The sequence below is a fragment of the Podarcis gaigeae genome (genome assembly GCF_964106915.1).
Source record: "Podarcis gaigeae genome assembly, chromosome: 3".
NCBI classification, from domain to species: Eukaryota; Metazoa; Chordata; class Lepidosauria; order Squamata; family Lacertidae; genus Podarcis; species Podarcis gaigeae.
The window spans coordinates 86,059,973-86,079,905 of NC_139680.1; the positions used below are offsets into that span (position 1 = coordinate 86,059,973).

General features: G+C 41.1%; 1 protein-coding gene across 5 annotated transcripts in view; it reads right to left on the reverse strand.

Annotated features, from left to right (window-relative positions):
* The window catches only part of KIF6 (kinesin family member 6), a 148,864-nt gene that overhangs the window by 28,853 nt on the left and 100,078 nt on the right, over positions 1-19,933 (reverse strand). For all 5 annotated transcript variants that reach the window (XR_014562509.1, XR_014562510.1, XR_014562511.1 and 2 more), the window contains exon 16: positions 4,296-4,346. Coding sequence is in view for 1 of the 5 variants with exons in the window: in XM_083732325.1 (XP_083588451.1) it covers positions 4,296-4,346 (51 nt within the window). In the remaining 4 variants the exon portion in view is untranslated. The remainder of the gene's footprint in view (positions 1-4,295; positions 4,347-19,933) is intronic.

A 19,933-nucleotide genomic window follows, 5' to 3' on the forward strand; every position in this document is an offset into this window, starting at 1 on the left:
AACATCATCTGATCAACCACTTTTTAGTCTCAGAATTCCAAAAATAACCCTCAGGGCTAAGTGATGCCAATGCTGTTGTTCTGAACTCATGGAAACATTGGGGAAATGATTTTCTCTGTAACGATGGGCAGATAAAATGGCCTAAAATGCCACTAGATGTCACTCTAGGAAGCGAATCAAAAGCATTATACTAGATATACAGAGGTGGGTTGTTTCAAATTTGAAACACAAATATTCAAAAAAGCCGAATATACCATAGCACTGAAACAAAATTAAATGTGTGAAATACTAAGAAAATGCAACTCTTGTTCAATTTTCATTCAAACCACAACTAGAACTGATTTTGTTCCTTGACTGAAAACCTATTACGGTATATTCTGTTCTTTAGATGTCTTCATTTATCCAACAAAAATCTGAAATCTTTGACCGCATTATCAGAACTGAAAGAGACTGACACTTTCATAAAGGTGTGTGAAATAATAATAATAATAATAATAATAATAATAATAATAATAATAATTTTTATTTATACACCACCCTACCCGGCTAAAACCGGACTAAAAGTGGCTAACATCAAATGTATAACACATTAACATAAAATCAGGTAATCAATTAAAATACATCCTAAAATCAGATCAGGATCAAAATAAAATCCAAGCAGATGGCAACCTGCAGATTAGGGTTGGGGACCTTAAATGCTCACCAAGCCCAACTATTTGTGCTGAACTTATATGAGTGTGTGAGAAAAATTGGGAGGCCACTTTTATGCAAGTTCTTATGAAAGGGGAGGGTGAGTCAGACTGAACCCCGACACAAGACAGAGAAACCAGTAGGAGAACACTTCAGTCTCCCAGGACATTCTATACAAGATCTCAAAGTAGCTGTTTTACTACAAAGGAATTTCAGAAATAGACTGGAAAGAGAAGCTGCTGAATTGCAACTTATCACCAAACTTAAAACCATGGAGAGACCTGGTCTGAACAAAGACATTGGATTCTTATCTCATTATACATGACAAAGCCATTTTTCACCTTCTCACCCCTTGCTTTTTCCTGTAAGACCTATTGCAGTCGTTAAGAGTCGTCAACAGGCTCATCACAGCTATCTGCCAATCACCCATTCCCACCACCCTTCTGAGTAATACCCCTTCCCACCTTCTCACTATATAGAAGGGTCTGGAAACTTCTGTTTCAGTGTATCTGAAGAAGTGTGCATGCACAGAAAAGCTCATACCAAGAACTAACTTAGTTGGTCTTTAAGGTGCTACTGGAAGGAATTTTTTTTGTTTTGTCTTTGAAGGATTTAACTTCAACTGGCTCCCACACAGCCATCCAGCCACAGCTTCCAAGCACCTGATCAGTGTGTCTGGGGCCGAGTCAGAGTGGCCATCCATCAGCAGATAAAGTTGGGTGTGATCAGCATACTGGTGGCAACCCAAACCGAAACTCCGGAGAAGCTGGGTGAGGGGGCACATAAAGATTTTAAAAAGCATCAGGGAAACGATTGCGCCCTGCAGCACTCCACACACCAAGGTGTGCCGCGGCAACAACTTCTCCCCTATTGCAAATTCTCCCCTATTGCAAATTCTCCCCTACTGCAAATTCACAAATAAAATATACATGGAGATAATGTGCCAAATAATACCCTCAAGTTAATACAGCTTTGAAATGCAGTAATTTGCTATTGGATACCTCATCCTTTGCCTTGATGTCACTTAAGACAATGCAGAGTGTTTTCTTCTCTCACACCACAACTGATTCCTGCAAATTACCAAAGGGTGGAAGTGTAACCCGTAATTTGTGCAAATACGGAACACATTCACCAGAGATGCACCACAAAACAAAAAATGAGTATCCAACAAAATGTGACATCAATCTGGAACACACAAGGAGGCACAGCTGGGTTGTCACCTCAAATTCCAGAAGGAGGAGATCAGAGTACCACATGTTGCCAATGACAAACGGAAAGAGTCTGAAGTCCCATCGTTTCTTGTAGAAATTCAGTACATCCAGTAAATCATTGGTACTAAAGGAGCATGCAGGTACTAAAGGATCTTGTGGGTGTAATCCAAAACGGAAGAAAAAGAAGACCCAAGTAACTACTGACCCATCAGCTTGAGATCAATTCCAGGAAAGGTCCTAGAACAGATAATTAAAAGGCCAGTCTGTGGGCACTTAGAAAAGAATGCTGTGATTACTAAGACCCAGCAAATAAGTCATGCCAGACCAATTACATTTCTTCGTTAGATAGAGTTACAAGCTTGGTGGATCAGGGGAATGCTGTGGACATAGTGTATCTTGATTTCAATAAGGATTTTGACAAAGTCCCCCCATTATATTCCTGTGGAGAAGCTGGTAAAATGTGGTCTGGATGAGATAATTGTTGGGTAGGTATGTAGCTGGTTAACTGACCAAACCCCAAGTGGCCACTAATGGTTCCTTGTCATCTTGGTGAAAATGGGACAAATGTGGTACTGCAGAGTTCTATCTTGGGCCTGTTGTTCTTCAACAACTTTGCAAACAACTTAGACAAAAGAACTGAGGGGGTGCTCCACAAATTTGCAGATGACACCAACCTGGGAGGGGTAGCTAATGCTGCAAGAGAATCAGGATTCAAGAGGACTGTGACATATTGCAGAACTGGGCCTGAAGTAACAACATGAATTTCAATAGGGACAAATGTCAGGTTCTGCACTTAGGCGGGAATTACTAGCTGCACAAATATAAGATGGGGGACACCCGGCTTGCCAGTAGAACATGTGAAAATGATCTCTGGGTCTTCGTAGACCACAAGCTTAACATGAGTCAACAGTGAGTTGCAGCAGAAAAAAAAACACCACTAATGCTATTTGAAGTTGCAGCAACACACATATAATGGGAATTAATAGTACCACTCTATTCTGCCTTAGTCAAACCACATATGGAGTATTGTGTCCAGGGGTGGACCTAGACATAGGTTAAAAATGCTATAAATAAGTCAGAAATTAAATAGTTTAAATATCCATCTTCAAATATCTCAAGGGCTGTCACATGGAAGATGGAGCAAGCTTGTTTGCACCTGTTCCATACACAAACCAATGGATTCAAGTTACAATAAAGGAAATTTCTGATGGTAAGGGATGTTCTACAGCGGAACAGACTGCCTTGGAAGGGCAAGGAAAGACAATTAAGGAAGTCTGTCTTAAAACTTTTTTTAAGGCTTTTTTTAAGGTTTCCTGAAATGAGAAATCCACATCCAAAGCATGTCCATCAGGGAAAAGAGATCATCATTATTCAAAATGGAAGTAAAGTATCTCCATAGAGAGGAAAGTTTTAAGTAAGAGAGGCAGCTGGAAAATGTTAACACCAAGATTTCAAATGGAAATTAGGTTTCCTTTTGTATTTGAATTTTTCCACATAGTCTTAAGTAGGTTTACTACCAAGCAGTTTTCATTCACGGATGTCTTGATGCCTTTATGGTGATCAAGGAAGCCCCTAGGAGAACCCACAGCTGTTTCTGTCAGACTGAACACACATATACAAGAGAGGCATGTAATGATCGCCAATTTACACAGCAAACATCAGGCTATGGTATTACACTGAATGAAGAAAGAAAACATATAGAAGATATTCACTGTGGCTATCAAAACAATCTTGCATATGTTATAAATGTGATATATGAACATTTAAGGCCTGCCTTATGTATGAAGGACAATTATTAGAAACTGCAGTGCTCAAAATTTCAGCTGCCACCCAGCAGCTCTGTGCTGTCATCTTTATTTAAATCAAGTAACCCATTATTGTTGAAGCATTCCCCACATCAGTTTCTGTGAAGAGTGAAGAGTAATTAAACATTTGCAAAGGCTCCACATGTTTCTGGAGATGTTTGGAAACATACAGAGTGCACATGTTTTTATATCTGCTCTCAAAGGCTGCGGTGTTACAGTTCAACCCAGGACAACATCTAAGCAAAACAAACCCAGGCATAAATCAATATGGCTCCACTGAAGCCAGGGGACGAGATCCTCAGCTTGTGGAGAAGCGTAGCCCCAGTGAGGTCAAAAGGCTTAATTCTTCAGCTGCTGTCACTAACCACGGTGATAAATTTGTTTGTGAGGAGAGAAGAGGCCATGAAAACATTGCCGCGTGACCATTGAACAACATGAGGAAAATGCCTCCAGTGTAGCCTGAAATGCACAGGGGGCAAGAAGCCCCTAGCCAAGAACAGGAGGATTGCAGGCAAAAAGCAACGGCACATTTGTGTGGAGGGAACAACCTTGTATGGAAAGAGCTAAGAATGGCTGCAACAAAACTCACCTTGAGCTGCTTTCTGCATGTGCCGCTGGGTTATCTCCTCTTTCAAATGATCTGTGTAAATGACAAAGTACATTTGCTCAATAAAGTAAATAAAATAACTTGACAATTTTCATGCTTTTTACTCTCCTGCAGAGCCAGTGCAGGCATATATTCCATTGTCATTAGCAATCTCCTGAACAATCTTTCTTTATCTTGTTGATGCCAGTACCATTTAGAATTTATTTATTGTGTATCTCAAAGCACTGGCTTGGTCATTGGCTCTGAAAATTCAGTCCCAGGATGGCGGCACAGCCACTTTCATGGAACTGCAGCATCCTGCAACTTTGTAAAGCCAAGCAGCGTGGAAGACAAATGGACTAACAGGAACTCATTCATAAAACTAGCAATGGAAAACTGCGATTAGTCATTCACTCAGTCTCATAACCAGCATTTAAGCAAGTTACGCTGAAATACTTGAATGTTTCAAGGGCAATTGTAAATGCCAGATGCAGTATGTTTTCTAAAAGTTTCAGTGCTCGATATAGGAATGTACCAACTCCTTCTCAAGCAGAAAGAGTAGATGGAGCCTTCATCTTAGTGAATGTCCTGTCACAAGCTGTGCCACCTTGATCAGGAGTCCATTTCCTGGAGTCTTCACATTAAAGTCAGGGCTGGGTTACAGATATGGCTCTTGGACTGGCCTCACAAAAAGATGTTGTTTGTATGAATTGGTACTGTTCATATTGCCCAGCTGCCATGTGGTCCCAGGCAGCCTGCAATGCATCAATGTATGTTTTTCACCTCTGTTTCAACTGATCCTAACTCCTGAGTATAAAGATCTCCTAGAACTGTAGGTTAATTTCCACTCTGGGCAGGAACAGTTACCATCCAGGTATAGGGTGGTATATAAATTCAGTAATTAATAATAATAATCTTATTCCCTAATGGCCACTGAACAAGTTCAGCCCGTTTTCCTCATGCTCTCTCCCTGAACAAAACATGTAATATGAAACTGAGGTCTGTCATAAAGGGGCAAGATCATTGAGTTGTCAAAGATATACAGTCAAACCCTCGTCAAACTGCAAGAAAAATGGAACTCATTTAGAGGGGAGCAAATCTAAATATTCAGTCAGTCTACAAGTCTTAAAAACATTAGAATATATATCTCTTTCAAAGAACTCAGGGGTATGTTTTGGGGTGTCTTCACTCTAGTACTTTACATCAAATTGTTGCTGGATGAAATAGTCATAGCTTGATAGGGGTCAAAACCACATCTTAGGAATTCTATTTTAAATCATTTGTTGTTAGTGCTAGAAGACCCACACCAGTTTCAATTTTCCTAGGGGAAATCCATGATAAATGTGAGAGCACAAAAAATTCCAGGATAGGTTTTAACTACGACTGCCCTCCTGAAAAGAAATAGTTGGCTAGAATTTATTTTTATTCTATCTGTTACATGAGAATGAACATATTCTATAACAATGTACACAAGGGAATAATTTCATGAGAACCTATACATAAGCAAGGGTGGAGAAGAGAGGAGGCCCAAATGAGGAGTGGTCTGAAAGACATGGGAACAAGGGATAGCCATAATATTTTCACAGCAGGATGTGAGAGGATGATTGAAACTGTATCAGTGGGAAATAAATGTATTGGTAAGATATAAGTGAGCAAATAATGCTATTAGGGAGAAGGCAACAGTTCTGATGATGAAGAGGTAGTTCTGAAGCATGAAAGTCATTCTGGACTCACAGTGGTCCATGCAGGTGCAGGTGCAGGCGCCGAGGGCAGCTGTCTACCAGCTCCATCTGGTACGCCGGCTGAGACCCTACCTGTCTGCACACTGTCTTGCCAGGGTGGTACATGTTCTGGTTACCTCCCACTTAGTCACTTGGGAAGACAGGTGAACTAATATCAGTGTACTGGATGAAGCAAAGATCAGCAGTGTTGAAGCAATGATTCTTCAACATCAACTTTGTTGGACTGGTCATGTTGTGCGGATGCCTGATTATCATCTTCCAAAGCAACTACCCTATTCCAAACGTAAAAATGGAAAGCGTGATGCTGGTGGTCAACAAAAGAGGTTTAAAGACTGTCTCAAGGCAAATCTAAAAAAATGTAGTATAAACACTGACAACTGGGAAACACTGGCCTGCGAGTGCTCCAGCTGGAGAACAGCCTTTACCAAAGGTGTCATGGACTTTGAAGACACTCAAACACAGAATGCAAGGGAGGAATGTGCTAAGAGGAAGGCACGCTTGGCAAATCCACACCATGATCAATTCCCGCCCAGGAACCAATGTCCCCACTGTGGAAGGACATGTGGGTCCAGAATTGGCCTCCATAGTCACTTACGGACTCATTGTTAAAACCGTGTTTATGGAAGACAATCTTACTCGGTTACGAGTGATCGCCAAAGAGAAGAGAGAAGACCCTGTATACCTGAAGGAGTGTCTTCACCCCCATTGTTCAGCCTGGACAGTGAGATCCAGCTCAGAAAAGTCTTCTAAAAGTCTTCAGGGCTGGCTCAGCAAATTACCAAAAATGCTGAAGCAGAGTACATAAGTTAGAATTATATTTAACTTTTGATTTTCTTTCGCCAAGTTGCTTGTTTGATGCTTTTGTGTCTCTGTGATTTACCAGGAAAACCATGTTTGGTTAAGTGCTCCAGACTGGTGAAACACCACATGCCCAGACACTTGTGTAACATCAATAGTCTGTAGAACAGTGGGAACTTGAGAAATTGGAAAGACTTCGTTTCAAGAGGATGTGGGCCACAGACCTGTCATTATAGTGCACCCTCCTATGTTGTCTCTTTAAGCAGATCCCCCTAGTTTGGATGAAGAAATGTTTGTAGGGGGCTGGTGGTACCTACTTATAAAAGAGGATATTCAAATCTTGCTGGATGAGTTTAAACAAAGCAGTCAGGAGGAAAAGGAAAGCATTGTACCTGAAGATAATAGCAGCTTTGATGGTTGGGCTGCAAGACATATATATATATATATATATATATATATATATGAATGTCTCTTTCTCTGATATTCTTAATATTATGGTATTACACAAACAGAAACAGATGTTTGACAGAAAGATGTTTGAAAACCCCAAATTCTGACTCATATGCTTTGCTATTTACAGTGCCTGCTCAATTAAGAAGAAGAGTCAGTTAAATTAAAGCTCAATCCGCATTTAGAACTTTGAAATGTTTAGAAAACAATTGACTCGAGAACATTTTCCAAAAGAATAAACAGAGTTCTTTAAAAAACAACAACACCCTTGCTTATGTCTGCTTTCCAATGATTTGACATTTTGTTAACTAGTATGTTGCATGTAATAGCAACCTTATTTTATCCTGAACCATGCTCCCCCCAAAATATTCCTCATACTGTGATAACAGCATTATGAGCTAGCCACATCTATATACACTTATAATAAACATGTCATTTAAAAACAACCATAATTATTTGGTAACCTTGGAGGCTTTTGGGATAACAGTACATAATAGATTATGACTGAACTGTCTCTACTAGGATAACTTTTCTTAGGCTATTTAAATTTGTTATTTATTAAAGGTTCAGCAAAACATTGCTTTGCTGACAATGAGAGCAAAGTAGGAAGTCATATGTCTTTTTTGATTCATGAGTTTAGTGTTATAATTACTTTGCAATTTGACTGTGCTGGAAACAGATCAGAGATTAAAAATTCTGGACAACATTTAAATGCCTTTGAATAATAACAAGGCAGAATTGACTTAATGATTGCTTTGGGACAAACACTTCTCCTGTTCTTGGTTTGGCACTTAGCATCCAATGGGACAAAAATGGAAGGGCTCCCAGCAACCATTTGATGTGGCCCATCACACCCTCACGCTGGTCCTGCTTTTATCCCCTTCTGTCAAGCAAATTGACAAGTCTGCGTATATGCTATAATCAGTCTTGATTTTGTATGCAGAAATCAGCATCTGGAGAATATCAGCTTTTATTTTAACAAAGGGAGTATCTAGCACTTAGGGCTGCAAGAAATGATGGATTGTGTTATGTGGGCTGTGATGAAAAGTTTAACCTGCTTTCCTTATAGATTATGAAAAATGTAAGAATTTAATAAGAATGGGTGAAATTTGTTTAATGTTGAAATGGTCAACACTTTCAGCTGGTTAACTGTCACAAAATTAGTTCAAGACAAATGGATTGAGAGTTTGACAGGGTAGCAGTGCGATAAGGCAAGGGGGATGTTTGGTATCTGTTTTATTCCATCGCTGTCCTTACACTGCTCTCTCTACTGTTGCTAAAGTCACTTTAATTCTCCCCCATAGACCATGAAGGAACTGCACCCAGAAGCAGTTGCAACCTGATGCAGTGAAGAAAATTCAAAGGTTTCTCAAAGCACAGCTAACTGTGAAATGAAGTTGGGCTGCCAGGGTGGGGGAATTAGCCTGGAAAACAATGTGGCATTAACAGAAAGGGCCTGAAATCAATACAGATAAATGGAAACATAAGTATGCAGTAAATGTGTTTCGAAATGATTATTGCCAAAGGGGTGAATGCTAGCTGTGCCAAGTGGACTCTCAGCTGAGAGAACAGGGAAAGTCCTAGCCAATGGAAAACATTGTTGTTGCTTATTCCTCAAGCAGAATACTCCGTCTGTGATCGGTTGGCATTTGGTAAATTGCTGCATATGCCTTCGATAGCTTCCCAGCACATGCGACTGTTAAACCACAGAGCCTAGGACTTCCCGATCAGAAGGTCAGCAGTTCAAATTCCCGCGACGGGGTGAGCTCCAGTTGCTCTGTCTCTGCTCCTGCCAACCTAGCAGTTCGAAAGCACGTCAAAGTGCAAGTAGATAAACAGGTACCGATCCGGCGGGAAGGTAAACGGCGTTTCCGTGTGCTGCTCTGGTTCACAGAAGCTGGCCACATAACCCAGAAGCTCTCTCGGCCAATAAAGCGAGATGAATGCCGCAACCCCAGAGTCGGCCACGACTGGACCTAATGGTCAGGGGTCCCTTTACCCTTTACCCCTAACATGCATAAAGCTTCTCAGTCCTTACGTATTTCTCTACTACATTTGGCAGAGTTGTGTTGTAGGTTTATTTACAGAGTGTTCATTCACTCTTCTTTTCTGCTTTATGTGATAGAAAGGAGCAAGTTTGTTCCCCCACTCTCTCCATCAGAGTCTCTGTTGGCTGCCCTAGTGCAAACGATTTTTCTTTATTCCTCTAACATGTTTTACAGTTGTGCTCTTGTGAAGCTCTATTAATTTCAATTATGCTTCTGCAGGTGATACTCCTGGTGGACTGTACTCAATATTTTCCCTTATAACAAGTGCTGACAGAAGCTGTCCATAGATCAGGTAGATTAATGATCTCTTTAAATATGATGTTGAGCCATTAGGTCAGACTAAAGGTTGCACCTCTGGTCAACTGTGCACATCAAGAATGTAACAAACACTTCTGCCCAACCACAGAGGCTAACCATCATATTTCCCAAGGGCCCAACACTGTTCCTCTATTACAAAGCTGCTAGGCATGCAACACAAATCCATGCATTTTTTTCTAGAGACTGAACAGCAAAATGTGCATCAAGACTATTTTTTAGATTGGTATATTTTGTCAAAGGCAGACAGCTATTTAATCAAGTTATACTATGACTGCAGGGCAATTATTTAGTCTGTATAGGCTAATGAATTTACATTTGGAAACATGACCACACATAGACTTACAGAACTGTAGAGTTGGGAAGGACCTCAAGAGTTGGTCATCTAGTTCAATCCCCTGAAATGCAGGAATCACAGCTAAAGAAGCCCTGACTGATGACGACTCAAGTTTATTTTTATGAAAACCTGCAATGAGCACCTACTACTAGGTGAGGCAGGTACCTGAAATCTGGATCAGTGCATGAAGCTCTCACAATCCCAATCCCCTCAGAAATCAACTGGGAGAATATAGGAGACATGGTTTCTAACAGCACTGTCGTGCCTACTCACTTCTGAGTAAGTACTAATGAGCTGAATGTGGCTTAAGGTAAAGGGACCCCTGACCATCAGGTCCAGTTGTGACCGACTCTGGGGTTGCAGTGCTCATCTCGCTTTCTTGGCCGCGGGAGCCGGCGTACAGCTTCCGGGTCATGTGGCCAGCATGACTAAGCCGCTTCTGGCGAACCAGAGCAGCGCACGGAAACGCCATTTACCTTTCCGCAGGAGCGGTACCTATTTATCTACTTGCACTTTGATGTGCTTTCGAACTGCTAGGTTGGCAGGAGCTGGGACTGAGCAACAGGAGCTCACCCCATCGTGGGGATTCGAACCGCCGACCTTCTGATCGGCAAATCCTAGGCTCTGTGGTTTAACCCACAGAGCCACCCGCGTCCCTGAATGTGGCTTATTCCTGGGCAAATTGATACAAAACTGCAGCCTAATATTACATTAGGCTTATGGCCAGATAATTCCAGCCCTTTTGCCTATGTGCGATGGGTATGGATCTCCAAGTGGACTGCAGGACATGCACCCAAATGCCACCCCCATTCAATTCAATTCAAGTCAATACAATTTCTTTTCAATTTCAGTTTCAATTTCAATTCAAGTCAATACAATTTCTTTTCACCCACCCCCATTCAATTCAAGTCAATACAATTTCTTTTTCTATCGTCAAGTCAATACAAGTTATTTTCTACTTCCTCAATTTTACCACAAATTTTCATTCTACTTCAGGAATTTTGAAAAATCAGCAATGTTTCCTTCCTGCTCCATGTAGTAGATGGTTGTCATATTTTGTCTGGATCACACTAAGGTTTCTTCGTATTCTTTCTTCCTTCATGATTCTATTTGTACTCTACTCTTCCACAAAGAGAATCATGCTCAAAGTGGCTTACAACAAAGAAATCAGGAATATATCTCAAAATCAACCATCACAAAAACAATTTCGTAACAGTAAAGGTAAAGGTAAAGGTACCCCTGCCCATACGGGCCAGTCGTGTCCGACTCTAGGGTTGCGTGCTCATCTCGCTCTAGAGGCCGTGAGCCGGCACCGTCCGAAGACACTTCCGGGTCACGTGGGCAGCGTGACAAAGCTGCAGCTGGCGAGCCAGCACCAGCGCAGCACACGGAAGCGCCGTTTACCTTCCCACTATAAAGCGGTACCTATTTATCTACTTGCACTTAAGAGTGCTTTTGAACTGCTAGGTGGGCAGGAGCTGGGACCGAACGACGGGAGCTCACCCTGCCGCAAGGATTCGAACCACCGACCATACGATCAACAAGTCCTAGGCACTGAGGTTTTACCCACAGTGCCACATTATAAAACAACATAATATAACATATAACAATATACAAAAACTACATACAAATATTACAAGATTACATTAACAACATTACCCACCGAATTCTGCACCAGATAAGATTCTGAACCATCTTTAGAGGCAGCCCTACATATAACATGTTGAAGTAATCTAACCTACATGTCACCAGAACATAAACAGAGGTTAGCCTATCCCTGTCCAGAGAGGGGTGCAGCTGGGGCATCAGCCAAAGCTGATGGAAGGCACTCCGTGCCACTGAGGACACTTGAGCCTCAAGCAACAGCAATGGATCCAGGAGTACCCCAAGCTACGTACCCTCTCCTTTAGAGGGAGTGTAATCCCATCAAGAGCAGGCAATCTCCCACTCATCTGGTCTAGGGAACCAACCACTAATAGTGCCTCAGTCTTATCTTGATTGAACTTCAGTTTGTTGGCTCTCATCGAGTCCATTACCGAGGCAAGGCAACAAACTCAAAGGCTTATTAGTAACAAAATAAGTAAATGATTCCAGCTCTGTTGTATGTACGGACTTTTTCCTACAAACAAGAGATGGGCTTTGGCGTGTTGTACTGCCAGTTCCATAACTTTCTGAAACACAAATATTTACTCAAGGAACAATGAAATACCATACATTCTTACAGAAATGTACCTTTTGATCCCAATAATGTGAACTGTAGACACATTATTTTGATCCCAATGATGTGAACTGTTTTGAGTGAACCCTGCCCAAAACTGACCTTAGCACTGTGCTAACATTTCTCTCCACAACTAATTATATTTTATGAAGCCTCACCAAACAAGCTGCTAAAAATATTCCCACAGTTGATACCAAATCATTTTTTCCAAAGGAGTCATTCTTCATTTGGAGATAACAGTACCAATAAAATGCTGAATGCTGAATCTCCACATGTTCTGGCAAAAAAAGTAGTTTGGGGGAATTGAGGAATTCACTCAGCATGCAGCTAGCTGTCATTAGGACTGTGATAAATCTGGTGGTTTTGGCCTCGGTTCCTGGATAAAAATACCATCCCAAGGTATGGAAAAGAGATGAAACTAACAAAATTAGTGTGCAGACTTCTGATGGAAGACACAAGATATGGAATTATTGTGCAGATAAAAATAAGGAGGGGGGGGGATGAAGGAGAGCCTGGCCTGTTTCAGTATGAACTTTAGAAGGAAGATTAGCGTGGACACTGATTTAAATTCATGGATCTCTTATGGACTTGCATGTCCCTGATTAAGGGCTCAGAGGTGGGGAGTGAGCTAACCGAGCCCTGTTAGCTCACTCCCCACCCCCAAGCTCTTCAACAGGGTGGCAGTGAGTGGGAGAGACTGGGGAGTACCCAAACGAGTGCTGGGCAGAGGCAAATAGACTGTGCACGCTGCTCATCAGCTCTGCTCCCTCTCCCCCCACCCCTACTGTCTCTCTGCTGCATGGTTTGAGGCGGGGGGGGGGGGGGTTTGAGCCAATAAAGGGATATGGACTGTGTGCACATAAACATGCTTGCACACTCCCCAGCTCCTCTACCTCTCCCATCCACTGCAGCTCTGTTGCCAGGCATGGCAAGGGTTCAAGGCATGGCAGGGAAGGGAAGGGAAGGGAAGGGGGCACCAGAGGTCTAATTGGTTCTGGGTAGGTCTAACTAATGTTCCCAAGTTGTCCATCTTTGGGCTCTCTGCATAGCCCAACCCTGTGGATGTTTACTTGAAGTAAATCCTATTAAACCAATGGACCCTGTTGGGTGGCCTCATATCAGTTTCTATGGATAGGAACATTACTGGGAATAACATTTTCTCTGCCATGCTTTTTGGGACTGCATTGGGGACCTCCACAGTGACAAAGCTTCCCCACTTGCCAGAAGAGATCAGCAGAGGGCAGTGGATGGGGATGACCGCCCAGTCCTAAAATCTTTGAGCAGCTCGGGGGGAGGGGGAGGATTGCAGCCTTCATGTGCATAGGATACAGCCTAAGACAATCAATCCACTCTCTTAGCCTCAGCCATGTCCCCCAGCAATATGGGATGCACAATGTTACTCCTTAACCTTTTAAGATTGTTGCAAAGATTAAGCATGCAGTAACATATTGTGAAGTGCTTTGGAAACTCTAACATTCTATATCAATGTGTTTGTGGAATGCTCTCTCCAGGGTGGTTTGTCTGACATCTACTTTGAGATCATTTCAGTGCCATGTGCAGATCTTTTTTATTTCCCCAGACTTTTAAATATTACATTTCATTCCTCCTGTATGTTTATTGTACGCCTAATTGTAAGCCACCCTGTACATACATATCTACATATACGTATCTTTTACTTTTAAAAAGCTTTTAAAATACAAAACCTCTGGCTTTGCATCACAACAGACATGAAGCAATGTCTCTGGTTTCCATTATCTCCTATGTTCAGGAAAAAAAGAGCTGTATTCAGCTAATGTTTACCCAGAGCCTATGTCTACTGAACTTACTGAACCTAAGTTAATCCTGATGTACTGCAAAATCCATTAAGACCAAAGGACAGTGGTGTCTTTGCACCCACAAAGGCATGGCCACCATGCTTAGAATGTCAATGGAAAGATAGTAAACCTTTTTCTTTCCAGAACCTTGCTCATCTGTGCACTGGTGAGGCCAGGTTGCACAAAAGACAGAAGGTTTCTTCTTCAGCCTATATAGCACCATTTCTTTTTCTTCTTCTTCAAACCCTGGCCTTGTTTTGGGAGGCAAGACAGCACCACTATAGACTTGTCTTAGCAGTCAGCTAAACGAAAAGAGGAGCATGGCACACCAAGTTGCAGAGTGACTTGCTGGGCCAAAAGAAGTTGGCAGCTATGCCAGCTCACTGTTAAAATGGACAAAGCATGGAGAAAAGGAAGAATGTAATGATAGAGTGGCTGATTCAAAATGTAAGGCTCAAGAGGGAGGCTGTCCACTTGTGCAGAGCACCCAATACTTCTATAATGAACAAAGGAAGATTTCTGTGTGTGCTGGGGGTAGGAATGCTGCACTACAGAGCCGTTTGAAGGCCTGGAGGGTGGTGCTCTTTCTCACCCCACTTGGGAAGCAACTACAATGGCAGGGCCACACTGCACTCTGCTAATACTACAACACAAGTATTTATGGATACAATGCATTCAATCCTAATTCAGGGACCGATACACTTTCTACTTTCTTTTTTTAAAAATAATGGTCCATAGGCAACACACACACACACACACACACACACACGGTCATGTCTAAACGTTTTTACTTTTACTTCCCTTCCCTGTGATAAGCCCAAGTTAGGTGATGGCTCCTAAACAGCTGTTATCTGCATTCCCTACCAGTTTTTCTAGCCAAGCTTCAGAACTGAGCTTTAGATGGAGAAACATCACCAACTGAACTCCTTAAAGAACACAACTTGCCCAGCCCAGCAGAATCTATTATTGACTTTGGCATAGTGTATTTTGGTCCCTCCAGCACTGTGTGGAAAGGAATAGTATGGGCCAAATTACTAGCAACTTTTAGGTCCAACATTGATGCAGGCAACAGATCCTTCAGTTTCTTTTCAGCTTTATATTTCTATGGTTCTGCATGGGCCCTAATAAATTAGAAGCATGTCAATATTTTTTTTCAAGTGAGAGAGACAGCATCTGGACATTGTCCCTTAGTTGTTTATCACATCTGTTTGTCCTTGAATTAAATATAGAATTGGCCCTTTACCACAGTTTAAAAACAAAAAACAAAAACCACAATGCCATATGGCTAAGGGTTCACTGTCCTTTAAGTCAATTACATATTCATGCTGATGCTGCAGGCTAGTCTTAATGGCTCCAGATGAATCAAGATACAATTGATTTCTGTTTGCATTTTTATTATTTGATTATTTCTAAAGAATGGTAGAAAAAGAAAGGTGCTTACTCTACAACTCTGAGCACAAAAATGCATTATATGCTGCAGAGTAGAGAGAAACTGTACTTCAATCCAGCACACCAGCTTAAAGTCTACTCTCCACACAGTTGCGTAAGCATGTACCTAAAAATGTAATGTATGTTGGCAGAGCCAATGTGCTTTTAATCACATTGTGTGTCTATACATACATACACTTAGCAGAGATCTAGGATTAGTTGTATCTATTCTGTGTATGTGATGAACCTGGGTTTGCTTCTATCTGCAAGGACAGAAACCAGAATGAAGGTCTCTTGTCTCCTCTCATACTCAACAGTATCTCTGATGGATAATTTTATGGACCACAATGAAACACCTAAAGTGATTATGATGTTACATTTTTGTCTATCTGAACTTTCCCTCTTTTTCTATATACTTAAATCTTTGTCAAGTATAATGGTTACTTATATTAAGTGGTATTTTTTGGATGAAAGTTGCTATTTCAAATATTGGGCCATATCCACTCTACTTTGGGTGTTCTAATGAGAAGTGTTCAACAAGAGGAATCCCTTCCCCGAAAAACAAAACACCACAAAACAGTCTTTGAATTATTTTAAGATGTTCTCTGAAATATATGAAATGACAACTGCTTCTCATCTTGTACATTCATGCGTCTTGTCCCTTTCCATCAAGACCAATGGGCATTTATTTGTGATGTAGGGGTGATTTCCCCCCCCAGGAGTAAATGGTTAAACCTCCCCTCCTCACATGCTGTAGTCTGAACCTGGCTCAGATGCCCTTTCACTTGGTTTAAACTCTTTTAAAAATGCTTATTCTATACTATATTACCAAAGAAATACCACTCCTAAGATTTAATCACTCCAATGAACTCTAAAAATGAGGCCCTTCTAAAGTAGTTACATTCCATGGGAAGTCCTAGAATAAGTATTGGTGATGTTTCAAAGCCAGCTGACTATGTATGTGGATTTAAAGCCATTTCATAACTTCTGGTAGAGAAGGAAAATACAATTTAAAAAACAAGCTCAGCTCAATCTTAGCTACAGTTCAGTAATGACGGCCTTGTAATATAGGAATTTATTATGCTATAGACTGTTTTCCTACCATCATATCCAGAAACAGCTGCGCCGACAGTGCTAATTCCACATGATTTAAAGTTTAATCAACTTGGAAAACACCAGCCATTGTATTTTATTGCAGCAATTTTGAGAATTCTGCCATGACTGTTCTTATGCAGGTCACACATACAAAATATCTTCCTGATATGCTGCTGTGTTTTTAAAGGATTTGGACCTATTCACAGTGGCATTTCCATTAAAGCCCAGGGTCTGATTCCTCATGCTGCTTCATGAGAGTGGAAAGAAGAGTGCTATAATAATAAGATTTACATCTGCACTTTCATGGGCACTATGAAATATGCTGACCTTACAAAGAACATATTTTTGGAAAAGAAGCAAATGCTAATATGAAATTATCCCTGATGATTTCAGAATGCTAATATACCAGGGTGGAGATACTGCCCATTCTTGTGGAAGGTTAGATCGCTACATAACATGTACACTGGAGTTTCTTGATAAGAGTAACTGATCATCTTGATCCATTGCCTGTCCAGCACCTCTAAAAAAATATGTACTTCAGAAGACAGAAACAGAAACACACATCTCTGTGTCCATGAAGGACTTCCTCATGTTGAGGACTGTCCAAGTGGCAGTAGGAGTGTATAAAAAGAGTAGGCCTCTGGCCTCTAAAATGAAAATGAAGTGATACCAGATGCTGAAGGACTCTTTGCATTCAGAAAATAGATTACAGGCAAAGTGTTTCTATTCTTTTTCTTCCCATTTTCTCATTTATTTTCCTGCTAACCTATGGCTAAGCTGCCAGTTACATGAGACTAGGAACATAATTCATAGAATTGAATAACCTTACTGTTCTATAAGTATTAATATATTAATTACATCCAGCCTTAGGGTTCCAAGTTTTGAAACATGATTACTTCTTGCCAGTTATTTTGAAAGGAAGACTGAATTCTAAGTAAAATTTGCAACACGATGAGAGATATGCAAAACTTGATTAAAAATTAGGAAAAGCATAATAATTAAATACAAGTTATTAAGGATGGAATCCAGTACTGTACGAACATACAGTTACATGGGAATTATCTGTGTGATGCTCAAGCAATTTTTCCCATCCAGTTCCAGCTGGCTGCCCCCAAATCCCACGGAGCAAGGGGAACTATGATCTGAGTGTAACTCTGAAACTGTGCACCTAGTTATTTCTGCTGATTTTCACTGTGGTCAACAGACTTAAGGGCATAATCTTGAAACAGGAGTGGTCATGGTATATACGGTAGGCTGCAAATGATCTGTGAGAAAGTGGGTGTACAATCTCATTTAGCCAAGAAAATGGTCTGAAGGTACAAGGCACCATTCTACTGCTGTTGCAGTTTATCCATTTATATCCTGCTGCCCAGGAGTGGTTTAGAAAAGTCTTAAAACAAGAATAAAAAAATGGAATATGCACCAAAACCTCGTGCTACTCTTCATGGTGTCAGCCAACCCTTCCCTTCCCCAGGATAATCAATTCTATTTATTCTCCTATTTTGATTCTCCGTTATTCCTCCCACCCCACAAACAGAACAGATTTTCTCGCTAGGTACCCATATAAATAGAGGTGGTATGATGATGATGATGATGATGAGTAGCAGAATTACGTGCCCCCTGTGCAGGGGAACTGCCCGCACAACCCTAGAATTGGTGCTGGTTGAAGTCACTCACTACTACCAAGTCTCTTCTTCTGCATTCCTCCTTGGTTTTTATTCATTTCAAGATCTCTCTGAGCCTTTTAACTAGGGGAACAATAGCATTTTCCCAGTATTGAATTACTCTTGCAGCCTAGTATCACCATCTACAGTAATTCTGTGGAGGAGTCCAAGCCTTTCAGGATTTCTAGCTTGCTGGACTCAATGCCTTTTCTGATGTACAGAATGATGCTACCTCCAGTAAATCCTTTCCTGTCCTTTCTATAGAGTTTATATAGAGAGATATAGCCCTGTCCCACTGGTTCTCTCATTCCATCAGGTCACATCCGCTGCCCTTTTTAAAAATTCCAAATGTGCCTACAGGTCCATAGGACCCCTTGTTAACAGACAGCCAAGGAGAACCACTTGGGGACTGACAAGCTACAAAATCAATATTAAAGTCATGGTAACTCAAAGTGAGGGAGAACCTATTTTACTCATCCTGCCCAAATCCTTAAGGCTAGCTCTATTGCACATGCCACTTCAGATCAGATTTGCCAGATAAAATATTTACAGGAATGTGGACCTGTCCTATGGGAGGGCACATGCCTGCTTTAAGCTCATGCACAAATAATCTAAACTATATAATCCTTCTGACATATCAATTCTTGCAATATTGCTATCACCTTTCTTGGGGTACTCAGTTCTGAATAATGAGCTCTTGCTTGAAAAGGTGTGTCATTCATATTGCCAAAATATGAGAGAGATAGTACAAAAGACCTTTTCCAACTTGTCAACAAGTTGCCTTCAAATGTTACTTTGCTGGGTTCAGCCAGATAAAGTCAAATGGTCTTCATTTGCTTTTAACAATATAACTGCATACGTAATAGGCATAGTATAGCTGAGCTAGTAGCACGAAGTGTAACCCTTCAATTGCCTTTGAGGATTCCATGGCTGCATCCAGCAGGGATAAAACAGGCCATGTTTCATTATGCTGGACAAGGCTCCTGTTTATTTCTATATGATCAGAATTTGAGATGGATTAACAATTTGGGAATGTTCATTTCCATAAATATTCCCTTCCCCAAATGCCCCTGTACAATTTCCCAACATTTACACCCTTTCTTCTGTGCTCCCTAATCCATTCCATCTTTCTATCCATCCTCTTATTTACCAGGACAGCTGTGTTTTATTTTCATGATCCTGACTTTCTTATTTTCCTTCATTTCAAACAATGCTTCCACTTGAGTTCACTACAGTTATTCCACAGAGACAATATTACTAACCACAGATTTTAATAAAAATTACTGATGTCTCACATGCCAGATGGATAAAAAGGACTAGAGGCCTGCAAACCCATACAGGATATTAATAGCAGGTGAAGACACCTGTGATTAATACTTTGTGATTTCTTTCTTGTGACCCAAACACTCTCTCCCCAGTGCATATGTAGGAGAACAAAAACAAAGTTAGAAGTGGATCACGGAAGACTGAAGAAAACGAGTTTTCTCATAGCAGCACAACCAAAATGGAGAATACAGGTGGTGAAGGAAGATACATAGTTGAGAGATCCTGAAATATCATATGAACTGGCAAGTGATGAGGAACCAGCGTTGAGACAAAGAGGAAGGGAAGAGCCAGGGAGGGCTAGGAGAAAGCACACTCTGAAACTTTGGAGAACTGCTAATGGTCAGTATATATAATACTGAGCTAGATGGACCAATATTTTGACTCAACAGAAGGCAGCTCCTGAATT